Source organism: Rhinoderma darwinii, chromosome 1, assembly GCF_050947455.1.
Source record: "Rhinoderma darwinii isolate aRhiDar2 chromosome 1, aRhiDar2.hap1, whole genome shotgun sequence".
NCBI classification, from domain to species: domain Eukaryota; kingdom Metazoa; phylum Chordata; class Amphibia; order Anura; family Rhinodermatidae; genus Rhinoderma; species Rhinoderma darwinii.
In genome coordinates this window covers 432691345-432715861 of record NC_134687.1, presented here as the reverse complement: position 1 = coordinate 432715861, position 24517 = coordinate 432691345, and the positions used below count along the sequence as shown (strand labels likewise).

General features: G+C 40.3%; 1 protein-coding gene across 3 annotated transcripts in view; it reads right to left on the bottom strand.

The window, feature by feature from the left end:
- GRK3 (G protein-coupled receptor kinase 3) overlaps nt 1-24517 on the bottom strand; it is a 290760-nt gene that overhangs the window by 55402 nt on the left and 210841 nt on the right. For all 3 annotated transcript variants that reach the window (XM_075830772.1, XM_075830786.1, XM_075830777.1), the window contains exons 4-9: nt 19709-19810; nt 15284-15358; nt 10133-10194; nt 7305-7356; nt 6102-6193; nt 5515-5614 (exon numbers count right to left, since the gene is read on the bottom strand). In XM_075830772.1, coding sequence (XP_075686887.1) covers nt 5515-5614; nt 6102-6193; nt 7305-7356; nt 10133-10194; nt 15284-15358; nt 19709-19810 — 483 coding nt within the window. The remainder of the gene's footprint in view (nt 1-5514; nt 5615-6101; nt 6194-7304; nt 7357-10132; nt 10195-15283; nt 15359-19708; nt 19811-24517) is intronic.

The following is a 24517-nucleotide window of genomic DNA, read 5'->3' as shown; positions in this document are numbered from 1 at the left end:
CGACTACAACTAGTTGGTTATTCTTGCCTCTGGACTTTTCGGTTTCTGTTGTTATTGACTACTGTTTACCGTCAGGTCACCCTTGCTGACATCAAATAAAATTCATTTGATTTAAAAAATAAAAAAACAAAAACGTGCCTTCTACGGTCTACTGGACTACATGCAAGAGACTGCACACAATTACTGGTAGATTGGCGCAGTTCAGGATTTCATAGAGGTATAAGGGATGTTCTCCTTTACTCACTAAATAAGCAGGTGGTGAGCAAGGGGCCCAATATTGTACCTGCACGGGAACCATCTAATGTCTGTGTCCACATCGGTTTGTGACCACACAGCTATGATATAAACAAGCATGGTATTTCTGGCATTGAAAAAAAAAAAAAATGGCGTTCGGATTGGTTCCCCTGCCCACTCTTTGCAACATCTATATTTGCAATCTTCAAATTGTGGACATATATGTCCATTTTCTGTACGTGTCGTTTTGTGTTTTTTTTATTTTTATGGTGTACTTTGTGGAGTATTTTTAATTGCCACACCTGTTATGACCCACAATTTAACCGATCATTGCATACAACAAAAACATGTGATGAGTGTGTCTGTTATATACCTGTGGTGATCTAACTCACACATGCTTGAAAAGCCCATTTACACGTCCGATAATCAGCCAAACAAGCGATCTAAAGAATGCTCGTATCGAACCATTAGCCCATGTAAACAGAACAGCGAGTGCACCTTTTATGCTGCCTAAAAAAAATAAATATTTATCTATATTCCGCAGCACTTTACAATTTAGAAGGAACACGTACAGGCAGATGTAGAGTAAACATATTATTCTCACTTTGTGTTGTTGCACTGTCGAGCAGACATGTTGAACACGCATTTGTTATCCACACAAAGACCGTTCGTATTTCTTCCTTTATTGTCAATTAGATTATGCGTTCGGGGTATTCACTATCCCCTTCTTCAGGTCCAACTGACATCATTACTAAAGAGTCTGTCCTTGTCAGAAAACGGGGGCGTGACTTTCAAAACGTTCCTTTTATTCGTAAATATTCAGAAAACGTGAAAATCCTTTGGAAATTTCTTCAACTGGATTTATACTTTGAGATTTCTATGAAAAGCTGATCTTTCATCTAACCCTCATAAACATGTCTACCGTCCAATCACTATGATCTCTAATTGTTGAATGTAGGGGATCAGAATAAATAACGGCATTACGGGGAATAATAGGGATTCCTTTTGTTAGACAAGGAAAACATTTTCCCAGTTTGCATGCAGGGATATTTAACCAGAATGACCTGTATATAATAAATAGGCGTAACCGCAAACTACAACACCTAACAGCATGAATCAGACCTTTAGAAGTCAAATTATACTATAGAATATCAGCATTGTGATTGTATTCGTGATACCCTATAAACCGACAATATACTAGATAATGGAAGCCTGCATTCACGGACTGCCAGCAGGCCGATCACCACTAGAAAATGACAGCTTTCTGAACACGCGTTTTGAAATTAGCTGTCACCAAATCCTCTGCTTTCTAGTCAAACATAATTTCCAGCAGCATCAATTATTCATGGCAGGCTTAGATCTTTCATTTATGTGAAAGGCTTTCTACCCCCAGCAGTCTGAAAATACACAATGTATGTTACAAGTGGCTGTTCAAAAGTGTTTGCTTAATAAGCTGAACATCTGTCACCCGTATATTAACAATACCGAATATCAAGGTAAAAAGTGGAAACGGGCAAACACCTTTGTCTTTGTTCATTTGTTGACACTTGACACATTCTGTTCCTTTCTGACCAGCATGTTTATTTTGTTGTATGTAATTGTTTAAATGTAAAGAAATAAAAAATGGGTACTATTTGGAAAATGCCTATAAGAGAAATGCAAAAACTAAAAAAAGTGTGGGCCACCTGAGTATATGGAAAACAAACGGAGTGTAATGGTGGGGGGGGGTAGGGAAACGGACAAGTGAGCCCTAATCTACCCGCCACTCTGTCCCTGCCTACTTGCAACGACCCGCCCTAGACGACGGGGTACAACTGGGCGGCGGTCCCTGCGCTCAGTAAGTGCATGACAAACACGACAAACAAACAAGGGAACACAAGCAAGGGAAATGGGCAGTTGCTCGCGGAAACACCGTGAGCAACAGAGTAGTGAACGAGCCGAGTCAAGCCAGGAGAGTGCGAGGTACAAAGCGAAAAGCAGAAGAGTAGTCGGTAAGCCGGGGTCTGTATGGAGCAGGATCAAAAAGTAGCAGGAGCTGTAGCTGGGCCAGGAAACCTCAGGGAAAGAATTCACAAGCACAGATGGACAGGAAGAGCAGGCTTAAATAGACCGAGGGCGGGAGCTAGCTGAGTCTGGCCAGGTTGCGATAGGCTCTCCCACTCCTAAGCCTGCCAGCCTGAGTGGAGGAAGCTGGTGTCTGTCTCAGGGATGTACACTCAGGTGTTGACTGATTAATTCTGGGAGTTAACCCTGAAGCAGTGCCTGGCAGATCCTTTACACGGAGGTTAGCCATTTTCTGATTTTTGTTTTTCACTCCCCGCCTACTACGAGCCATAACTTTCTTTATTTTTCTGTAAATATAGAGTGGTGTGAGGGCTTATTTTTTTGCGGGAGGAGTTGTAGTTTCTACTGCCACCGTTTAAAGTACCATATAATGTACTGGGAAACTGAAAAATAACGGATTCCTCCATTTTCTTTTGGGTTTAGTTTATACGGCTTTCACTGTGCGTCAAAAACAACAATTTAACTTTATTCTGCTGGTCAATATAATTACGGGGATACCAAATATATATATAGTCGTCTTATTGTTTTACTCCTCTTAAAAGAAAAAAACTATTTGTTCTAAAAAAAAAATACTGTGTCATCACATTCTGTAAGCCGTAACTTTATCTTTTCATCGATTAAGCGGTATGAGGGCTTATTTTTTTGTGTCACGAGAAGTGGTTTGTATTGGTACCATACGACTTTATGATCATTTTTTTGACCAAAAGTTGACCAAAATCAGCAAGTCTGGTGTTTTATATATTTTTTCTTTTTACAGCGTTCACCGTGCAAATGAAATAATGCTATATTTTTATAGTTCAGACTTTTACGGTCGCAGCGATAGCAATTTCGTTTATTTTTTACATTACTCCATTACTTTAGAGGAAAAATGGGAAAACGTTTTTTTTTTACTTTACATTTTTTTGAAACATTTTTTTTTACTACTAAAAACGTAACTTTTTTTTTTACACGTCATTAATCCCCCTTGGGGACTTGAACCACTGATCGGTAGATCGTTAGATGTTACAATACTAATGTGTTGCATTGTATTGTCATTTTTACAGGCTTCTGTTAAGCCCTGCCAGGCGCACGGCTTAACAGAGGCATACAGAAGGCAGTTCTAGGGCCCTTCATTGGCACCCCCCGATTGCATGTAGGGGGGGGGGGCGATGAGCTGTCGGAAGGGGGTCGCCCCCCCTCCATTCAACGCCTCAGATTGACCGCAGCATTTGAGAGGTTAAACGGCCAGTAACAGAGCAATCGCTGCTCCTGCCAGTTAGTCCCAGGTGTCAGCTGTAAAACACAGCTGACACCCGCAGCGTATTTTGCGTGCTTGGCCTGTGCGCTCCATACTTGTCCCCCTGCACCATGACGTGCCGATAAGTCAAGGTGCGTCAAGGGGTTAAGAGGGTTTTCCAATTCTATGTAAATAAAGCTTAATCACTGTATAAATGAAAAGTTATACCACTGTGTCATACACTTGAGGAATTTGTCAATTGATTTTCACCAGTAGTTTGGCGTATAGAAAAGTAGCAAATATTTGCGCTATAATTTCCAACTTTTCTCGCCATTTTTCAAAAGTGGGCGGGGATTATTGGGAGGGCATGGCCAACAGAGGTCTGACATTTTTTAAGTTTAAGGCTATAAAATGGATCAAAAAGCAGTGTAAATCTACGCCTGCTCATAGCAGGTACAGATTACATTTTCTGGCTTTAAGACACCCCAATATGGGGCATCTTGCTGCGCTATTTTGTGCAAAGTGTTTCACCGGAACATACACCACTGCTCATTATTTTCAATACACCACCTAAATCATAAATTTTTGGGAAATTAAAAAAAACCTAGTTTGTGATGAATACTAGTTTGCTGTGTTTAGGTAAATAAATATGTTTTGTACTTATGAACATTGTTTACAATTGAATTGAGTCTTGATTGCAGCCCACTTTTCTTATAGCAAATCCTACAGGTGATTTTTGTCTCGTAAAGGAGTTTAATTGGATTGCAATCAGAACTTTGGGGTGGCTAAACCATGTTCTTCAGCACCGGTTGTTCTTCTTTCGACTGAATATACTTTATGCAAAGACAAAAGGTTTATTTTGGTTCATTACCTTGCTGTAGTGTAAAACCACAACCAATAAGACTGGTGCCGAAAAAGATGGCACAACGCACCAGGATATTGTGGTAGCACTTGGAGTCCATGATTCCTTAGAGTGCCCAAGCGCATCACCTCCGAAACATCCTCAGACCATAATGGAACATCCTCCATGCTTGACTGTGGGCTGAATGCAAGCAGTAAGCACACGCTCACCTGTCACACGACGAATGATTTTTTCGCCTCTTGGACACCAACATCTCAAACTTTGATTCGTCTTCCACTGACTAGTGCAGCAGCTCCTGTGCTTCTTAGCCCACATTAGCCTTTTTTAGAACGGATCTGGCGAGCGGTTTTAAATCTGTCCCGTTTGGAACAAACTGATAAATTTGCCCTCCGGTTTTGTGGTCACTCGAGGTTGTACTGGTCGTGGTTGATAACGTACATTCTCGTTTTCAGACTATTTCTTGAGGGTAAACTGCATGCCACCAAGAGAAACCGAGCAGTTTCCCACAGACTATGCCCTAGATTTCTGAAATCGACTATGGCATATCGCTTTTCGATTAATAACGCCTTCCTAACACAGTAGATAGACTAATTTCTGTGCAAAACACAAGTCTCACCTTCATCCTTTACAAAGAAATCAATGAATTTGTATAAACAACAACTGTATACAATTCTAATAGTACTGATAGAATCTGCTGTGAACAGTTCTTATCTAGAACGCCATGAAACACAAGCTGCATATAAAGCATCACGTTTAGTGCATGGAGATCCAGATAAACGCCGACAGATATTGGATTAGGCGCCCTAGCAAAATCAGTTTCTAATACATTACAAGTGCAATTGTTTTAAGTGGCGTGTGCTCCCTATGTTACCCCATCGATTATGCATTGAAGAGTGTTTTCGAACAATAAGCTTGGCATCAATATATACAGAATAGCATTAACCATTCTGCCAACATCCTTGGTAACTATGGTGATGAGAGACAATTTTAAGCTTTGTCTAATGCAGTTATTGTGACTCCGAAGTTCAATGACTCACTAGGAGCTCTTCAAAGACATTTTCTTCAATTATTTGGTGTCAATATTAACTCTATAGAATCAGGGGTGAAGAAGCTTGGATAGGTAACGCTAGACACTCACCCCTGTGCTGACCAGGGACAGCATGATCCTTTCATTTAAGGCTAAGGTCTCTCCTTGCTTCATCTTAATCCTCTTCTTATCCAGACATTTCATTGCATACCTAAAACAAGACAGAAGCATGTTCAGCAGCCAAGCAAGAGGTCTACATTTCAAATTAGCAAAAGTTGTGGACGCCATTTTTTTTCTGACGCATGCAACTAGTTACTAGCCTATTAAGTGATCCAGTCCTGGGTGTGAGAGACCAGGTTATAATGATGAAAGGTAAGCAGGCAGTCTAATAGTCAGTATTGGGTGGAAGTTCAGCTGCCTCAAGAGAACGTACTGTACTTGCAAGATTGTGCTCGCATTTTGCTATTAGTATTGGTTTCGGATTTTGACTTCCCCATTTAACTCAGTGGGGAAAATCCGCAAGAAATCCGCAGCAGAGATGATCTTTTAAAAATCTCACCTACTTTTGCTGCTACTATAATATGCTGTGGATTTTCCGCCTGCAAATCCAGACAGAAAATCCACAGCAATTCCGTTCCGTGTGAAAATAGACTTAAAATTTGGTCTGACCTTAAAGGATTGCTGATGTCAACACTCACATTTTACCAGTGTCTGCTTTTCGACATCCATATACTTCACCAAACCCTCCTCGTCCAATGATTCGATGGACACTAAAGTCATTCATCGTAAGCTGGAAACCAAAAAACATTTATAACCGTGAGGGTATCTATTTATTTTTCACATTATAATATAATAAATATATATATATTATTTTGAATACAGATTAGTAAACATTAGACGAGACACAAGAGTAGAAAGATCTAGAAGTTCTGGTGTTTGGCTTTATGCAGTTAAGAATGTGGGGTTCAATTTTTAGGGGGTCATTTTAACAAGGACTGTTCTTGCTAGAAGAATAATTTCAGGCATTTGTCTAGCAAAATAGACTTCCACCAGGTGATCTCGCCGGATCGCCATGCTTCTGTTAAGATCTAACTTTGCCACTTACTATGAAACAGAATGGCTGGCGGCATAAATTACTTTAACTTTTTAATGTACGTGTGTATGGCATATGTACTGTAGCTTCAAAAAACAACTAAATGTAAGTATCACGATTACTAGACATCAATACCTTAACAACAAAATATTATTCATTTTAGTGTAAGCACATCCTTAAAACCTAAATCTGTATACACAACTGGCAACTGGACAATTCAACTATAGTCATGATGTGCTACAATGCGTTCTAACTGCAGTTAATATGGGGCCTTGGTAGTTATTGAAAGTGTTACGAGAGATTGTTAGATAGATCTAGGATCGATTGACAGATCGATATGAGACATACCTAGACAGACAGATACACATGAGAAAGATATTACGTTTTTTTATTTAAGTGCTATGTAAACTTTTGAAAGGCAATTTTTTTTTAATAAAAAAAGGTGCATCAGTGTGTTTGGTGCAACTTTAAAAAATACTTTTTATTAAAAATTTGTTGTACTTTTCGAGATATAGCTGCTCTGTATGCTGTATACAGAGCAGCTATATCTAGTGCTAGCCACTGAATCCATCAGTGCCGCGGACCTGACTGGTTCAGTGACAGCGCGTCCTGCGTGATCCACCTGTCAGTAAAATAAAAAAGTAAAACGGATTTTTAATAAAAAAAGTGTTTGTAAAGTTGCACTAAAACACAGATACACCTTATTAAAAAATAAATAAAAAAAATTGCCTTTCAAACGGTGTACATAGTCTTTAGTTAAGTCTGTTAATAAAAGCATTTTACATGCCAAATACATTTTTATACTTACATGGATGTTTAATTCCACATTTTTCCATTGGCAAAATCTAGTAAACCTATCACTGTTCAAAGAAAACAACGGTTTTTAGAAAAAATGTTTATTTTTTTCAAATTTTAAGGGAGAATTACACAGAAGTCACTAGGTTATGCATAAAGAAGTTCTTGGACTGAAAACACAAGCATTTCAGCTTTCTCTATGGTGTAAAGTAGACCACAACCTTTGTTTCGCGTCTGCTTTAATGCGTACAACAACCACATTCTATAGGAATGCATTGGGTAACACAATTTAAGTGTGGGGTACATTTTAAAAAGTATCATGAGTGAATAACTGGCATAAGTGTCCTGGAATGTGTTGCAAGCTCCATGTAATTAAATAGGTGAGGGGGCACCGCTTATTAGTCACAGCTGTGAGAACATTGGGGGAGATTTATCACTAGTGTCAAAGGGGCGCACTTTGGCGTTACCAAAAGGGGGCATGTGGCGTAATTATTTTGCTGCATGTCAGATATTCTCTTCCTTATACCACCTCATGGTTAGCGTACACTGAATAGCCACTTTATTACAGACACCCATCTAGTAGTGCATTGAAGCTCCATTGGCCTTCAGAACCCCATCACGATATAGATTCCACTAGGTGTTGAAATCGTTCTGCAGGAGTATTGGCCCATGCGGATAGGTTAGCTTCTCAAAAGTTGCCGCTAAAGTGCACAATATTAACTGATCCACAGAAAACTTGTTCACTTGATTTTAAGCTGCACTCCGGGGTCACGTGTCTAATTTTCATACAGGGAGACTCCAATCGTGAAAAGGCAGGTGTCTCTGGTAAAGTAGATATTCATTGTACATATACACCAATATTTTAATTATATATATATATATATATATATATATATTTTTTTTTTTAAAGAAGTGCCACGTCAATAAATTTGCCACATTTCTTACGTCTCCTCTAAGTAAGCAAAATTAGGATTTTAAAGAGTCCTCACTGCCACTTTAATATTATTCGTCTGTGCAGTTTAGAAGGGGCACCAATTATTTTAAAAAAAAACTCCATTAATAAGAAAGTCAAGGCACCGGACTCCACTTCAAAGTACACAGCTTAGATCTTTATTCCATCATAATAACAGTACAAAACCATAAAAAAGGCCAAGTCAGAACTGGCGCACAGCTTGTCCTGTCATATCTGTAATTGATCTTTTAAAATTGGTAGCATTGATGGCCGTGTGAAAAGAGCCAGACACATTGATCATAAACCAAGTAACATTGTAAAAAATATGTCACAGACATCGGTTACATTAGTGACAATATTTACATAGCATCAAAATCTCTTCCTTCAACTACACTAATAAATGTTCCTAAAATATAGCTGAGACTTATCAACCCTAAGGCTGGATTCACACGAGCACGTTCGGTCTGTAATGGACGGAACGTATTTTGGCCGCAAGTCCCGGACCGAACACAGTGCAGGGAGCCGGGCTCCTAGATTCATAGTTATGTACGATGCTAGGAGTCCCTGCCTCGCTGCGGGACAACTGTCCCGTACTGAAAACATGATTACAGTACGGGACAGTAGTTCCACGGAGAGGCAGGGACTCCTAGCATCGTATATAACTATGATGCTAGGAGCCCGGCTCCCTGCACTGTGTTCGGTCCGGGACTTGCGGCCAAAATACGTACCGTCCTTTACGAACCGAACGTGCTCGTGTGAATCGAGCCTTAGACACATTTGAAAAATATGTGGTAGTCACAAGGTCGCTTTCAACTTTTTTACCTAAAGAGATTAATAGAAGTTGCACTGCAACCAAGATGTTCACGTGACTCGTCTACCGATGTAGAAGTGCCGAAGAAGAGGCCTTGTGGTCACACCCGGCCAGCCAGACATGCAGGACTTTCGGTTTCCATACAGGGTAACGGGTCAGCTTGTATTTCTTAGGGTATCTTTTAGATGCCCTGAGTTAAAGGGGCCTATCCTGGTGACAAGTAAAGGCCCTTTTACACATGCCAGTATTTGGCTTAATGAGCAAAAGTACAAACACTCGTTCACAATCATTGGTCCGTGTAAACATGGCAGCGATCAGCCGATGAAGGAGAAAATGCTCCTTCACTGACTGTCCGCATCTTTTATGCCGTAATAAAAATGTGCTACCGACAATATTCAATTTGTATGGAGCAAATGAGTGACGATCCACATGCTGTATTGTGCCCGTGTCATACCACCCTAACTAGTCTTTGTTTTGAATCCAATATACCTGCTCCTTTTTTTCCCCCAACATCTGCCATCGAGCGAAAGTCGGGACACTGAAATGTGCCGATCTGATGTGTATGGCAAAGCTTTAAAAGGTGCAGGCAACCCTCTTATGCTTCTTTTTTACCTGTGTCACAGTGGTAAATCTGCCCAAAAATGATATTTGATCTCCATTTTTGTACAATTTATTAGTTCAGAGTTATGTTTAAGTTAAATCTTTACTATATAACCATTGTTTAATACCAAAAACCCACTTGAAGATGGCCATTGGTGTTTTGGGTACTATGAAATGGTATATAGTGATTAAGTAAAGCCTTAGGCTGGATTCATACACTGTGTTTACTTGTTTTCTCTCCCAAAAATGCTACGGCCAAATGTTACTCCGAAGTCTAAGGTAAAATACCAGAAAACCTATATACACAGCATTTTAGTTTTGCAGCTTTTTTGAATATGGCGTTATTTCTGCCGTTTTTCCCCATAGGCTTCTCTATAGGAGCTTAAAAACGCAAGTACAAAATAAAAAAAAACAGCACGCTGGCGTTTTTTTACATTTACAGTTTAAAGAGCCAGACACAGTTATAGCAGGTTCTTACCTTTCTATAAACTTCTGAAATATCTTTCCCCGAAGACTGTCACATATTTCTTCTATGTATGGCTGTAACAGACAACAGAGATTATATTAACCAGCTAAACAAGTATTTATAACAAGCGCTGAAAGTTTCCTAAAAAATAATTACAATTGCAATCTCTAATGTTAACCATAATTTCCCTTTTATAACAACACAACTCATGATGATGACATTTTAGCTGCGGCCATCTAGTGGCCAATCCAGCTAACTGCATGCTAAGGCAACACGTAGCCGCTGGCGATCATCCAAATTGCAGCCGCGACGTAGCCAAAAATCATGCTGGCGTGTGGTTTTACCACAAATCGGTGTGTTTTTCAAATGCTTGCTAATGTTTGTGTGGTTTTTACAGGTAAAACTGCTGTTTAACTGAAAAAACACTGCCAACATTAACAAGCATTTGGAAACCACGCCAAACCACAAGCTGCTGCGTGGCCTTTGCCTAACTGAAAACAGTTTTAATTTACCTCTTCCTGCCGCAACCAGTTTTAGTCTTACTTTTTTCATCCTTACCTTTCAAGAGTCCTATCTATATCTATATTTTTCCATGGACATAGCCGTATAATGGCTATATTTTTTTTTTTTTGCAGGAGGAGTTGTATTTTTAATGGCACCATTTAGGCTTTCTTCACACACAATTTGTGTTACGTTTTTTTTTTTCGCTGGAGTGCTGCGGCCCCTTAATCCCCATTCTGTCGTGGGTCAGAATCCAACCGATCAAATACTGATGGCCTATCCTAAGGATAAGCCATCAATATTTAGATCCTGGAAAACCCTTTGAGCCAAAGAAGGAGTAGATATAAAATAAATAAGGATAATTAGAAGTCTTTCCTTTACACATTTCCTCCCTTCTGGGTCTACTCCTGGCTTTCAATAAATAACCCAAAACTACGTGTAATCTCAGACTTCGTAGTAAAAAAAATAAAAAATAAAAATGAATTGCCATATTTATTTTGACACCTTTCAGATGATTCCTAGCCACAATCAAGGCATGTTTCAATGGTTTTGCAAAACCTAACAAAATCTGGCTACAAACTAGGAATTGCATCTACAAGCGGCGTTCACAGAAGGTTGCGCAATTACCAGAAATATCCCTAGTATTCCCTCTCGCTGACCAGATCGCATCTACCAAATACAACCATCCTGTGTTATTAGACACCACTTGTTTTTTTTATTACTAATGTTGTTCCTCTCCGGTGTTCAGCTTGTGACCGCAGCTTACGTTCTCAGTCGTGAGCGAATCAGTGTAAAGATAGCAGGAAACGATAGCCTTCATCACGCAGTCATTTTAATGCATTATTTTTCTACCAAAGCCAGGCGTGGATACAAGAAGAAAAAAAAAAGTGTAAAAGGAAAGACGGATACTTCTCTCTTTTGTATCCACTCCTCTGTTTGACGCAAAAAAACGGCCACGAAAACCGCCTGTGTGATTCCAGCCTTAAACTACTGCCACAGTTGGCACAGAAAGAGCCATTTACACCCGCAATATAAATACTAGATCATGATTTCCTTAGAAAAATGTGTCTTTCAGGTCTCTATGGTAGTCCGGCAGCGTATATATAGTACGGCTTCTCATCATTCTTCAACACACGTGCAGTAAGCGTAAAATAGATTGGCTGAAAATCCGTGGTGAAATTCTGCAGCAGATTAGGATATGGATTTTGCTGCAGATTTCTATTCCGCAGCAACTCATAGAAGAAGCAGACCATTTGTTTAATCCTGGACAACCCCTTTAATGTGGCGTGCATTCATCCATGTTACAAGTGAGATGCATGACGAACCTATGACTAAACACAACTGCATTGTTACGTGGCAACAGCACAACCTGATCCATGCAACTTATATTTATTAGTGAGGATTGTGGGGGTGCGGCAAACACACAAGGAACAGGAGTCAATCATTCAACCTGCAATACTACGGTTTGACAATTGTCGATCCTGAGGAAGAGAGATAAAGATTTATTATTGGTTAGGACTTGGACTTCTAGCGAGGTGAATCCCTTTACTACTATTTTCTTCTAACCTTGACAGGGGGATCAGAAAACTGACCAATCGCAGGGGAGCAAAGTAATTCCGGCAGCTCATTCGGTCAGATTAATAGCCATTATGCCCTTTATGTGACATGGTGATCTGCACCATCTCCCCAATCACCTCACTGGTGTTGGCACCTTCCGAATGAGGACAAGCATGGTCTCCAGAGGAGAGGAGTACCACTCCTCGGTCACACTCATTCCTCAAGCAAGATTCCCAAACATTATGAATTGTAATATAGATAAAATAGATCACTGTGGCTGATCCAATGAGAAAGTCCACTCTTCTGTACGTCAGAAGTCGTCATCTTCATCTTATGAAAAATGAAGACATCTAAGACTCAGTTCTGGTCATTAAAGAAGATGAGATCTATAGGCAGTGAAGATTTTGTGGTCAGTCCAGTATAAGCCGTCTCTCTGTGGCCATCTTTGGAATTTGTTTCGTTTACGACCAAATTGCTGATATTGCATCTTAGTTATTTACTATCCTAACCGGGGAAGACAAGTTACTGTAGACTTTAGGAGTCACTTAGACCACTCCAGGACTCAAAATTCATATTCACAACTCGAAATACACAACACACCAAACGGTTTGCTTATTTCAGTCGTAAGTGCACCAAGGGAGGTACAATAGCGACATTTCTGGATATAACAATTTGTGAGCCCTTTATCGAGCTGAACCTGGTCCGCTGCACGGCGTAACTTGAGCAGCGCACACATGGTAGAAATAACATTTCTTAAAAGAAAATTATTTGGAGTGCCGCCTCTTTCGAGTTGTGAATATTACGTTTTTACCTGTTATGATGTGCACCTGAAATTAGTCAATAACAATATGCACTGTTATCCATTGGCGGAAAAACGACATTCATAAATATAAAGAAACCAAAAAGATAGGCGCGGCAGGAAACAACTAAGTGCATTGGCGCCCACTTCTCTAAACATCAAAGTATCTGGTGTTTAAATAAAATATTAGGGAATTGAAGAAACCGCAATTTCCTAATTCATTGTCAATAATGGGATTTCTCTGCATTGTACCAGGTGCAATCCAAACATTATAATGCTGTGGGGAATTTCAATTTCCTTCTCATCCTTTTGCCTATAGCTTGCTAACCGGATCCCAGGCCAACCCTGGGTAAAATAATATTCCACCACGTACTATTGTTTTAAGGAAATTCCCCAAAAAACATAGAAGCTCATCGAAACATTGAAAGAAGAGGGGGGGGGGAGGTTGTCCAGTTTTACAGTAGAGACCCCCTACTTTCAAATGTGAGACTGGGATCTAGAGAAAATAGGAGGAGACCTCCAGATCACCAAATCCTGCGTCTCAACCAGACACCTCGCACGGATCCCCGCGACGGCCCACGGTGAAATTGCATAGGAAAGAAAGGAGAGGATCCAGCGCTGTGTCAGGGTAAAAGGGATACGTAGCTCCCACTTTTTATTGGTATGAAGAAAAATTGCTTAAAATTGAAGAAGAGACGCAGTCTCAAGGTAGTTTATGATGCGGGCAGATGCCCGAGCCTACGCGTTTCGAGCACAGGCAGTGCTCTTATTCATGGCAAGAAATGTAGTGTAGGGATCTAGAGCAAATATCATGGGCAGTTGATAAAGACAGGATAATCATTCTATTTGCCCACTGCCAGAGTTCTAGATCTATGCACCGCCCGTGGCGACTCCAGAATGAATGCGGATTAGACATGGCATCGACATATGTTCCAGTGCTACCCGTAGTTCTTTTATCAAGACTACATCTGCTCATGTGTAGCTTTTCACAGGGAGTAAAAGAAGTCGTAAATGGCTGTGAAGCCATCAGCATCTTTATGTGGAATGTCTCAGGAGCTCTTGAAAGTCCCAAAACATAGCATTAATCCTCATACTTATTACTAGGGCCTGTGTAAAACCCCAAACCATCATTAACAGTGGAGAAATACACAACTCAGGTTAAACGGGAAACTGTTTTTCAGGCAATGTTATGGAGATGCATGGTCAGTGAGGGGTAGAGGGGGGACATACATTTAAAGAGAAGGCTACAATGAGACCATCTATAATATCACACAATGGCCACGTACAAGCACAGGTCAATGCTCTCCTTGTGTAATCTCCGCAGTGTAGCAGAGGTGTAAAACAAGCAAAACTTTCCCTATTCAATGGAAATTTACAAAAAGCTGTACCTACAGACCACAGGCTTGGACTCTATCAACGTGTCTTCTTGGTTTTTCATGCATAGCATACAACAAGAAAATAAGCAGATTTTACCAGCCAAATTCTCAAACAGAATGCCGATTCTTGGAATCATCATTTATGCAGCAGATTCCAGCCAATACAAGATCTACATCCAATAAGAGCTACTCTATACCGGCACAGATTAACAAGAAGATCATTGTACTGCAGGTAATGGTTTCAATGACTTGAAATACAGCACTCACAGGTTCACTACAAGCTATTGGATAGACTGGAATCATTTCAAGACTAGAAATGTAGCTTCACGTTTGTAACTATAAATACATTTATGTGAAAATTGCTTAAATAACAATTCCCTTTCACAGCAGAAGTCACTTCAAACACCCTCAACTGGCATTCTGTAATAAAGGGGTTCTGCAGGATTAGAAAAACATGGCTGCTTTCCTCCAGAAACAGCACCATACCTATCCACAGGTTGTGTGTGGTATTGCAACTCAGCTCCATTAAAGTGAATAGGGTTGAGCTGCAACACCACACACAACCTGTATTGATGATCAGAGCACATTATGGAGCTCCGTAAAATATCACATTACCCCATGGGCAACGTACAATAAAACTGAAATGTATTTTAATTTTTTTGTTATGTATTGTAACCCCTTTCCCAACCAGTTCCATTAACGTGAATAGGGTTGAGGTGCAATACCACACACAACCTGTGTATAGGTGTGTAACTGTTTTTGGAAGAGGAAAGACATGTTTTTCTAATCTGTACAACCCCTATAACAAGATGCTTTGTAGAATTCGGAAATATTTTTATTTGCCTTTTGCATGTGCCTGTATAATACTCATTTTTGGGCCTCGATGCGTAGGCAATTGTGCTGTATATGGTTCGCCTTGTTATCTCTTACCTGAAATAAAGCTGGGGGCACCTGTTTCTTCGCAAGATGAGCTTGTACATGGTCTACAGCTTGTTTGGAGAATGGCTATGGACAAAAAATAAAATGGTCATTATCTTGTGGTTTAATTTATTCAGCCCCATAAATATAAATATTTAAATGCGTCAGCTCAAACAATAATGTGCCATCATTAACTATACGATAACTGTCATTACAGATCAACCAACTCACCCCAGGTCAACATCTGACACATAATACTTGTATAAACAACAATATAACTATCTGCCCTGTATGTGAAACTTTATCCAGCTTTTATGTGTTTACTATATAAAAGAATGGCGTAGCACGGTCACATCATCCATAGGGTTAGGTGCTCGCTGCTATCTATGTGATTGACCCCAAGGGCCAGCTGTGGAACGTGGAGCGGATCCTATCTGACTACTTATTACAGGAAGCAATTTGTTAGTGACAACTCTAATTTGTGACCAAGTCCCTAGAGGAAGAATTCTCAGCTTATAGCACACGAAGGACAGAGCAAGAACTGGAAAAATACTTCTAGCACAATCATATTTTTGGGAAATGACCAGGAAATCAGCACTACATAATATTGTATCTTCACAACACACTAAAGTACACAATAAACTTACAGATATAATGCAGAAGAAATGGCTATGGGGAATTTATGTGGAGCAGACACACCCGGCAACATCTTGTATTCTCATCAACTTCATTATTTAAAAAGAAAATATATACAAAAATGATGGACGGATTTAACAGTCAAAAGTTTCTTAGTGTGTGTACAGATATAGCCGTCTTTATCGTGACTTAACGCACTAAATACATAATATAAAGGATCTTTCCACTGACTTTTTCAAAGGCTTTTGTTGTGTGAGATCACGCTGCAGCAAGTTATCAGAGTCAAGATCAAGCTCGCTTAACTTGTTAAATGCCGCGGTCAATAGCGACCGCGGCGTTTAAATCATTAGAAAGATGGGGGCGACCCCCTCTATCAGCATATCGCCCTCCCCCGCAATGCAATCACGAGGTGGTGATGGTAGCTATTGCTGCCTGGGGGCCTAATGAAGGCCCCCAAGTCTGCCATCTTTGTGCACCTATTAAGCCCTGCTTCCAGCAGGGCTTAAGATTTGCCTGTCAGAATCACGATATACTGCAATACATTAGTACTGCAGTATATCGTGCAAGCGATCTAACAATCACTGGTTGAAGTCCCCTAGGGGGACTAAGAAAAAGAGCGAGTTAAATAAAGGTTTTTTTAAAAAAAAAATAATATTTATATTAAAAGTTCAAAAAACCCCCCTTTTCCCATTTTCGCCCTAGAGCATAGTAAGAAAATAATTGGTATCGCCGCGTCCGTAAAAGTCTGAACTACCTGCACGGTCAACGGCGTAAAAAAAAAAAATTCTAAACCCCACAAAAAATTAAATAAAAAAAGTGATCAAACCGTCGCATGTACACCAAAATGGTATTATATACTACAGCTTATCCCGCAAAAAATAAGCCCTAATACCGCTTAAATCGACGGAAAAATAAAAAAGTTGTGGCTCTCTCAATTTGGCGACACTAAATAAAAAATTTTACACTTAGGTTTTTACTTGTAAAAGTAGTAAAATCTAGAAAAAACAATATATATTTGTTATCGCCGTAATCGTATTGACCCACAGAATAAAGTTAACATGTTGTTTTAATTGCACAGTGAATTCCGTAAAAACGGCGCACAAAAAACCATGGAGGAGTCGCTTTTTTTTTTCATTTTCTACCCCACAAATAGTTTTTTTCCCCGTTTACTAGTACATTATATGGCAAAATAAATGGTGCTATGGAAAACTACAACTCGTCCCGCAAAAATCAAGCCCTCATAGGACTATATCGACGGAAAAATAAAGACGTTATGGCTTTTGGAAGGTGGGGAGGAAAAACCGAAAATGAATATCTGAAAAATGGCTGCGGCGGGAAGGGGTTAAGTCTGCACTTTGCCACACTGCTCTCCACTAAAAGGAATGGGAGTTACAGGACACGTCAAGTGCTCTCACTCATACCTTTACATAAACCCTATTAATCTGAACAGTGACCAACCATCACCAACTAGTTCTCCACTGATCACACTTCTAGCATGAGTTGATTGACATTCTCTAAACGGGTTTCAGTAGAGAAACCATTAAGGGTGCAGTCACACGTGGCAGATTTTGGTGCAGAATTTTCTGCGAATGAAAATCAGTTTTATCCATCTGAACGGGATTGTTTCTGCAGCAGGTGCATGGATTTCTGAAAGTTCCATTCGGATGAATGGAATAGATTGACCTGCAATAAAATCTGCTAACTATCGTACTTCTTGTATGGCACTTATAGACTTTAGCTTGTGTCTGGTGGAAGGACTGCTTCTCCATTGTAAAATTATATTTCTCAAAAATTTAATAACTGCATTACAGAATACATAAAATGATGGAAAATGCAGTTGAAATCAAATAAAGAGGGACTTGACTCAGGGAGGGGATAGGGGGAGGCCGACAAAGTTTGCTGTAAGGGAAATGGAGCCAATAAGAGTAGAGTGGGTTTAGTGAAGTCATAGTGAGAGGGGGGGGGGGGGGTAAGGGACAAAAGGGGGGAGAGTAGGAGGGTGTAGAGCCATTATGGTAGGACGTGGTTAAGCATTTGCATGAAGATGGTGGTTATCATAAGAATGGTCGAAATTAACCGAGAGTGGCGTGTGGTGTTTAGCTTTGAAAATGGCGGAGGTCGGTGCCCCTGTGCATGTGCCTAATGGTCTAGCGGGGGAGGTGATAACGTGGAGGTACACAAGTTTGTGCACTAGTAGCCTTTTCGCAGCAGTACCCAGACTGTGGGGCTGAATTTTAGCGCCAGTGATGTGGGCTTCCAGGACCGCCTCTCGTCTTCTCAGGTTTTTACAGTATTGGTTCATGTATGGCAATGTTATTGTGTATTTGGTATATGTTGGGATTCTGATTGGTTTTGTTAGGACCTCGTGGAGTAGAAGTCATGTGTTAACTACTATGTTATGCATTTAATAAAATGGCGGCTGTGGTCAATTCATTTCATTCAGTAGTTGTGTCGTTATTTATAGGGGGCATGGTGATGGGCAGTGGAATGAAAGGAATCGACAATACCCATGTCATATTTAGGACTGATGGCAGACAGGATTCTGTACAACAACAACGGACGTTGCTGCCCATTAATGCATACTGTTTGTGGTTGCTTTCTAAATGCTGCATACATCATAGTCTAGGATAAGTTCACATGTGGCATAATTGTTCTAGATTTTCAGCGCAGAATCCTGCACCAAAAATCTGCAACAAAGTACAGTACCATGAAACTGAATGGTGTTAAAAAAACAAAAACAAAAAAACTAACACTACAGGAAAAAATCTGCACATTGGGGTTTAAATCTCTCACTATAACAGATCTCTATAAATTAGAGTACTAACGTGATGTCCTACTGGAGGAGTGTAAATTCATCCACTAAACAGCCCCCCAAATTGCCAACCGCACCCTGGTTCTGTAGACAATCATGTGACATACACACCCTGCATTAAATGATCCTTTTTAGAGCTGCTTATACTGGCTCAGAGGGATGATGTCATCCACCATGTGACAGTACCAGAAAGTGCTTTATTTTAGGGCCCCTCTTTGGTAGTTTGGGGTTTTGTTTAGTGGGTGTAAATATAGCCGCTAGTATAATTCTATTAGGGCATAATACTTATCTCTTTCCTATAATAGGTCTGTCAGGTTCTCGTTAAGGCATGAGCCATGTAAATGGTTCACTCTCTTAGGCCTCATGCACACGAACGTGTTTTTGCGTCCACAATTCACCCGAAGACCTGCGGGTGAATTGAGGACCCATTCATTGGTTTATGGGCCCATGCTTCCACGGTCCGTGCATTGGCCGGGAGCCCGGACCGCAATAAAGATAGGACATGTCGTATAACGGACCGCTTTTGTGGTCCGGGCTCATTGAAATTAATGTGTGCACGGTCCGTGATTTACAGGTGGCCCGCGGATGACACTGCACGTCCGCCCATGCCGCAATCACGGGCCGTGCACACGTCTACGGTCGTGTGCATGAGGCCTTAACATGCTTGTTGCATTAGAACAAATTAAATATTCTCATAATATACATGGATACTGTAGCATATAAATTTGTGAAAACAAGATTTTAACTGGTACTTTTTAGCCAACATAAAGTCTGCCAAATCACAATATTATACCCACTGTGCCAGCGGTTACACCTTCAAACGGAGTGTGTAGTGAGAGCACTCACAGCTTATACTGAATCTGAAGGCTGCTGGAAGTGGGCAAAAACCTCTGCCCACTCACTACTTTACGCCTGAAATGCCTGGAGACCAAGAGCTAGCTTTAAGCAAATTCTGTCTAAAAGATGGGAAGATAAAAGAGAATACTTACATGTGAACACGATAGTAGCTCTTTCATTATATATGTGTCATAAATCTGTCGACTTCTACAAAGGCGGTCCTCCTCCGAATCCAGCTTCTCATACTCTTTTATCTGAAACCGAGAGAGGTGATCAATGCCTCATGTCAACTACAACTTCTTGGCATTTTGTAATATTCATTAATTCAGGGCTACAAAGTATGTTTGACTTAGAAATAATGGACTAATTACGAATTACCATTGGCTAGTAAATAAATATGTAGGTGGAAGAAACATTAAAGAGTAATTAGAAGGATTTATGGAAGACCATGGAGTAAATGCCACAGCGGGTCTGCTCTTCTCATAATCCCTCCAAGGTGAGAGATGATAATTAAATAATCTGAAGTACAATAGTAATTAAAAAATACACAAGTAACGCAAAAACAAAATGCTTTAGCAAATTACGGTATTAAATATTCTACTCCACCGCTGGAGCATTATCCAAAGGACATGAAGACATCAAAATTCATGAACCACGTTTGCCAAGGATTTTGTCCAACCATACAGGAGTGGGATGTTCCCGAATTCTGCACTCTGTATATCTAACTGCAGTAAGTTTAACCATTAACATCCTAAGCGAATAAACAAAGTTCTAAACTCTACCCATTTTTACACAAAAGGTCAAATAGTCAGAATCCTAGGGGATACTAAATCAGCAAATCAATCATAAGCCTCATTCAGATAGGTGCATGGTAGGCATGCAAAGTCCGTATTCTGGATGTAACACCTAGGACTCCCCACAGTTATGCTGAACTGAATTTAGGCCTGTTCACATCTGCGTTGGAGGCTCTGTTAGGGGCCTCCATCACAGATTCCACCAAAAATTCCACTGACACCCCGATGGAACCCATTAAAGTCAATGGGTTCTGTTGGGTGCCGGTTGTCTCATTTTATGCGTTTTACCACTTCTGACTACATCTGTCCAGATGCATCGAGAAGTAGGTTCATGTATCTGGAGATAGCTAAGAGAAACCAAGTAGGTTTAGTTTCTGGGGAAAATAAACAAAAAACTCCAGTAAGTGCATTAACATTACCGTGCCACTTCTTTTTAAATTTGCCTCATGCAAACAAATGGTGACATTGATCGGGCCGCAAAGAAAAAAAACCCAAAACAACACATTCAAATACAATGCAGTTTCTAGTGTGTCGCAGTTTTCACCATTCAGCTGGATTCACATGGGAAGGAAATCCTGTAAAAAAAATTGCAGTGGATAATAGTCCCTGCCATGTGGATAATATCTGAACAAATCTCATCCACATGCTGCTGAACATTTTCTGGACAAAAAACAGAGAATGCTTGACCGTTTTTCTTGCATATGAACGTCCGTGTTGCGTCAGTGTTTCCGCTTGTCATTCCATTTTTGTAGTCTTTGTTTTTTTTTAGCAACTGATCCATAAAAAACAGACAGCACACGAATGTCGTGCGTGTGCTCTCCGTTTTTACCATGCACCTCTAGCCTTTAATTGGCAAATCTGGTCTGCAAAAACGTACCAGAATGGAACATGCTGTAAAATAATGTATGAATCGGCGTGCGATCCGTTGTTTAACAAACCAGCACACAGACGAGAAACATGTTGTTTGAATAAGGCCACAGTGGGTTACAAATGCTAATAAAAGCGTCGGAAAGAACAAACAGCGGTTTTTTTTAAAACACACATCTGCATTGCAAAACCGCGCAGTCTATACGGCTGGATTCACACGAGCATGTTCGGTCCGTAAAGGACGGAACGTAACTCGGCCGCAAGTCCCAGACCGAACACACTGCAGGGAGCCGGGCTCCTAGCATCATAGTTATGTACGACGCTAGGAGTCCCTGCCTCGCTGTGGGACAACTGTCCCGTACTGTAATCATGTTTTCAGTACGGGACAGTAGTTCCATAGAGAGGCAGGGACTCCTAGCGTCGTACATCACTATGATGCTAGGAACCCGGCTCCCTGCAGTGTGTTCGGTCCGGGACTTGCGTCCCAAATACGTTCCGTCTTTTTACGGACCGAACATGCTCGTGTGAATCCAGCCTTAATGTAACATTGGAACTAATCAATGCAATTATATAGAATGTTGTGTATTTGCGTTTTCGCGACAGAAAAATGCCCCTAAACCGCTACGTGTGAATATTTCCGAAGAAGAAAGGTTTGGCAAGTAAGCAGGCTGGAAAAAGATGGGGGACAACTAAGGCCTCATGCGCACTACAGAGTCATGTGCCAGAAGCTATTCGGCGGGAACACAAAGTCTCTGCAGCTCTGTACTATGGAGCCACAGGGACTCCATCTGCTGCCATATGGTCCTCAGTAAATGCTTCTAGGGCAGAATACCTCCTGAATACAGCATGTGACGGAGCATGTCATGACTTATCAGAATCATACAGGATCCAACAAAAAAGCCTCAGTGGGTAGTTATGGCATATGGTGGTACAGTAGAGGCCCATACACCTCTGTACAACAAGGAGCCGTAATGTGGCCATGTGGGCTTTAATTCACTCGCTAGTGAATAGGCTTCTGAAAACAAACATCCCTTTTGTATATAGATTGTGGCATTATAAGACAGGTATGCCATTCAGATGTTTGGGCAACAGACCCTTTGGAAGGCGTTATGGTGACCATGTATATTTTACTCCGATCTCTAAACAAATATAAGTTGAATGACAGAAAAGGACGACTAAATGATATTAACTGGTGATTTTTTGTTTAGAGGGGACATGTTCATTACGGTCATACCTAAAACATAAAGCAATCTGATAAAGGGATGTTCTTTTGACCAAGCTCTGATTATAACTTGCACAGAAATACATTAATAATACAAAAGTACGCAGTGTGATGCAAGTGATACGGGTCTCTTACGTTCATTATCTAGGGAAAATACCCAAGACCGTTCTGTAATTGCTAGTAAATGACAAGCGGAGAATTGCAGTGAATATCATTGGTGACATATTGGATTGCAAGTTGTTTTGATATGTAATGCCATAACAAATCGAGACACTAATGAACCTCAGGTCCGTTCCCACTCTTATTTGTGAGGAGTTCTAGTTTAATAAAGCACAGCTGACATTAGGCTGGATTAATCCAATTTCCCAAGGCTGAGAAGAATGCATGCTGGCACTCAAAGTGGACCAGATGTAGAGGTCACTATGAGCCCGAACAATATAGTAACATGTTGCTATTCTAGCAGTGGAAGGTCAATAGAAGAAATTGGTGGGCTTGTCATCGCTTCAGGAAATCATTGCGAAACAATATTTACACTGAATTACGAATGAGTCCAGGTTTCGGGCAACTCGGGATATTCACCTTAATTTCTAAATGTATAAACTTGAAAGGAACGATTGTCATAAATATTATGCTGCGTACATAACAGCCACAGCTAGTACAAAGTCTTAAAAATACTATATATAATAGACCTACACAAAGGAACGCCTTGGGATTTCTTCTGCAAGATGTCTGTAGAGTTTTCCCTGGTGTTACTTCCACTTATATAAGTAATAATCACTAGGAGCCTAAACTTCATCAAATGCTCTCCGTTCTACTGCCATATGGTCACATAATCCAGAAAAGAAAACCTTTCCTTTTAATAACGTTCTGTGCTACACCGCACAAAAGAGGCACCGAATATAACAAATAAACATAAGTTAATATGTTTTCCAAATAAAGATGCCCATACACATTCGATTCATTTTAACGAACCCGATTGGTGGAATTCACTGACAAACTAGGATGTTGGATTTGTTGTTTCTTTCTCCATGTCGAAATAAAAGAGTGTTTGGGGGAGAAGGCTGTTAACCATCCGATTGCCATCTGAAGTGATAGAAGCTTTAAATATCAATAAAATATCGGTCACCGAGTTGCTGCTGTAAATGAAGAAAAGTTTGGGGGTGTTGAATGCCACTTTTACAGTCTTTCCTAAAAGGACATGCCAGTGGCCCTTCAGGAAGAAGGTCCTGTAAGTTCCAGCAATGACTGTGGTGCTTTAAGAAAAAATAATATATATATATTTTTATTTTTTTTTATTATTTTTTTCTTTCTACAATATATACAGTCTTGTTATTGGCTTTATCTCACACACACAAAGTTCAGTTCCTTTACTCCAGCATCTAACAGCACAAAAATGTTGACAATTTGGCACTTCTGTCTGGCCTAGATCCACAAAATAGTATGGAATCATCTGGAATCTCACAAGACTCGAAGCAGAAGTCTGAGCAGAGACAATCAATGATAATGGGGAAAAAAGAACTAAATAAAGGACATATGGTACTATGTGGTAACTTGGTTGTACACAAAATTATATTTTGCATATTTTGATTTTTGCGACACGGAACATTACAAGCCTGGTTTCACAGAAGCTTTTTTTTTTTTCCCTTGGCAACATACTGCAAAACAGATGCAATAAAACTGGCCTAGATCACGGTGTACTGCACCAAAGGGCGCTTTATTACTGCAATCTCATAGCGAATGTGAGGAAAGCCCAAGGTTCCAATGAGTTGCTTGGTAACTATGGGATTCCCCAGGCAAAAGTTGGTATGTAAACATAATAGTGTGCACAAGTCCTGAGTAGTAGACCTTCTTCTCTACACCACGTAGCACAAAATGACCTAAAATAAACACACTGGCTCACGTTTACTAGGATTGCGGTTTGTTACACCAATCTAAGCAAAGGAGTGATTTGTGCCAAATTTATTCAAAGCGGCATGCCTGTTAATAAATTTGCCGCATTTGGGACTGTAAGAGTCAGAAAATCACATATGCCTGCTTTGAGCCAAAAAACTGAAAGTTCAAAGATGAAGCAAAAATGC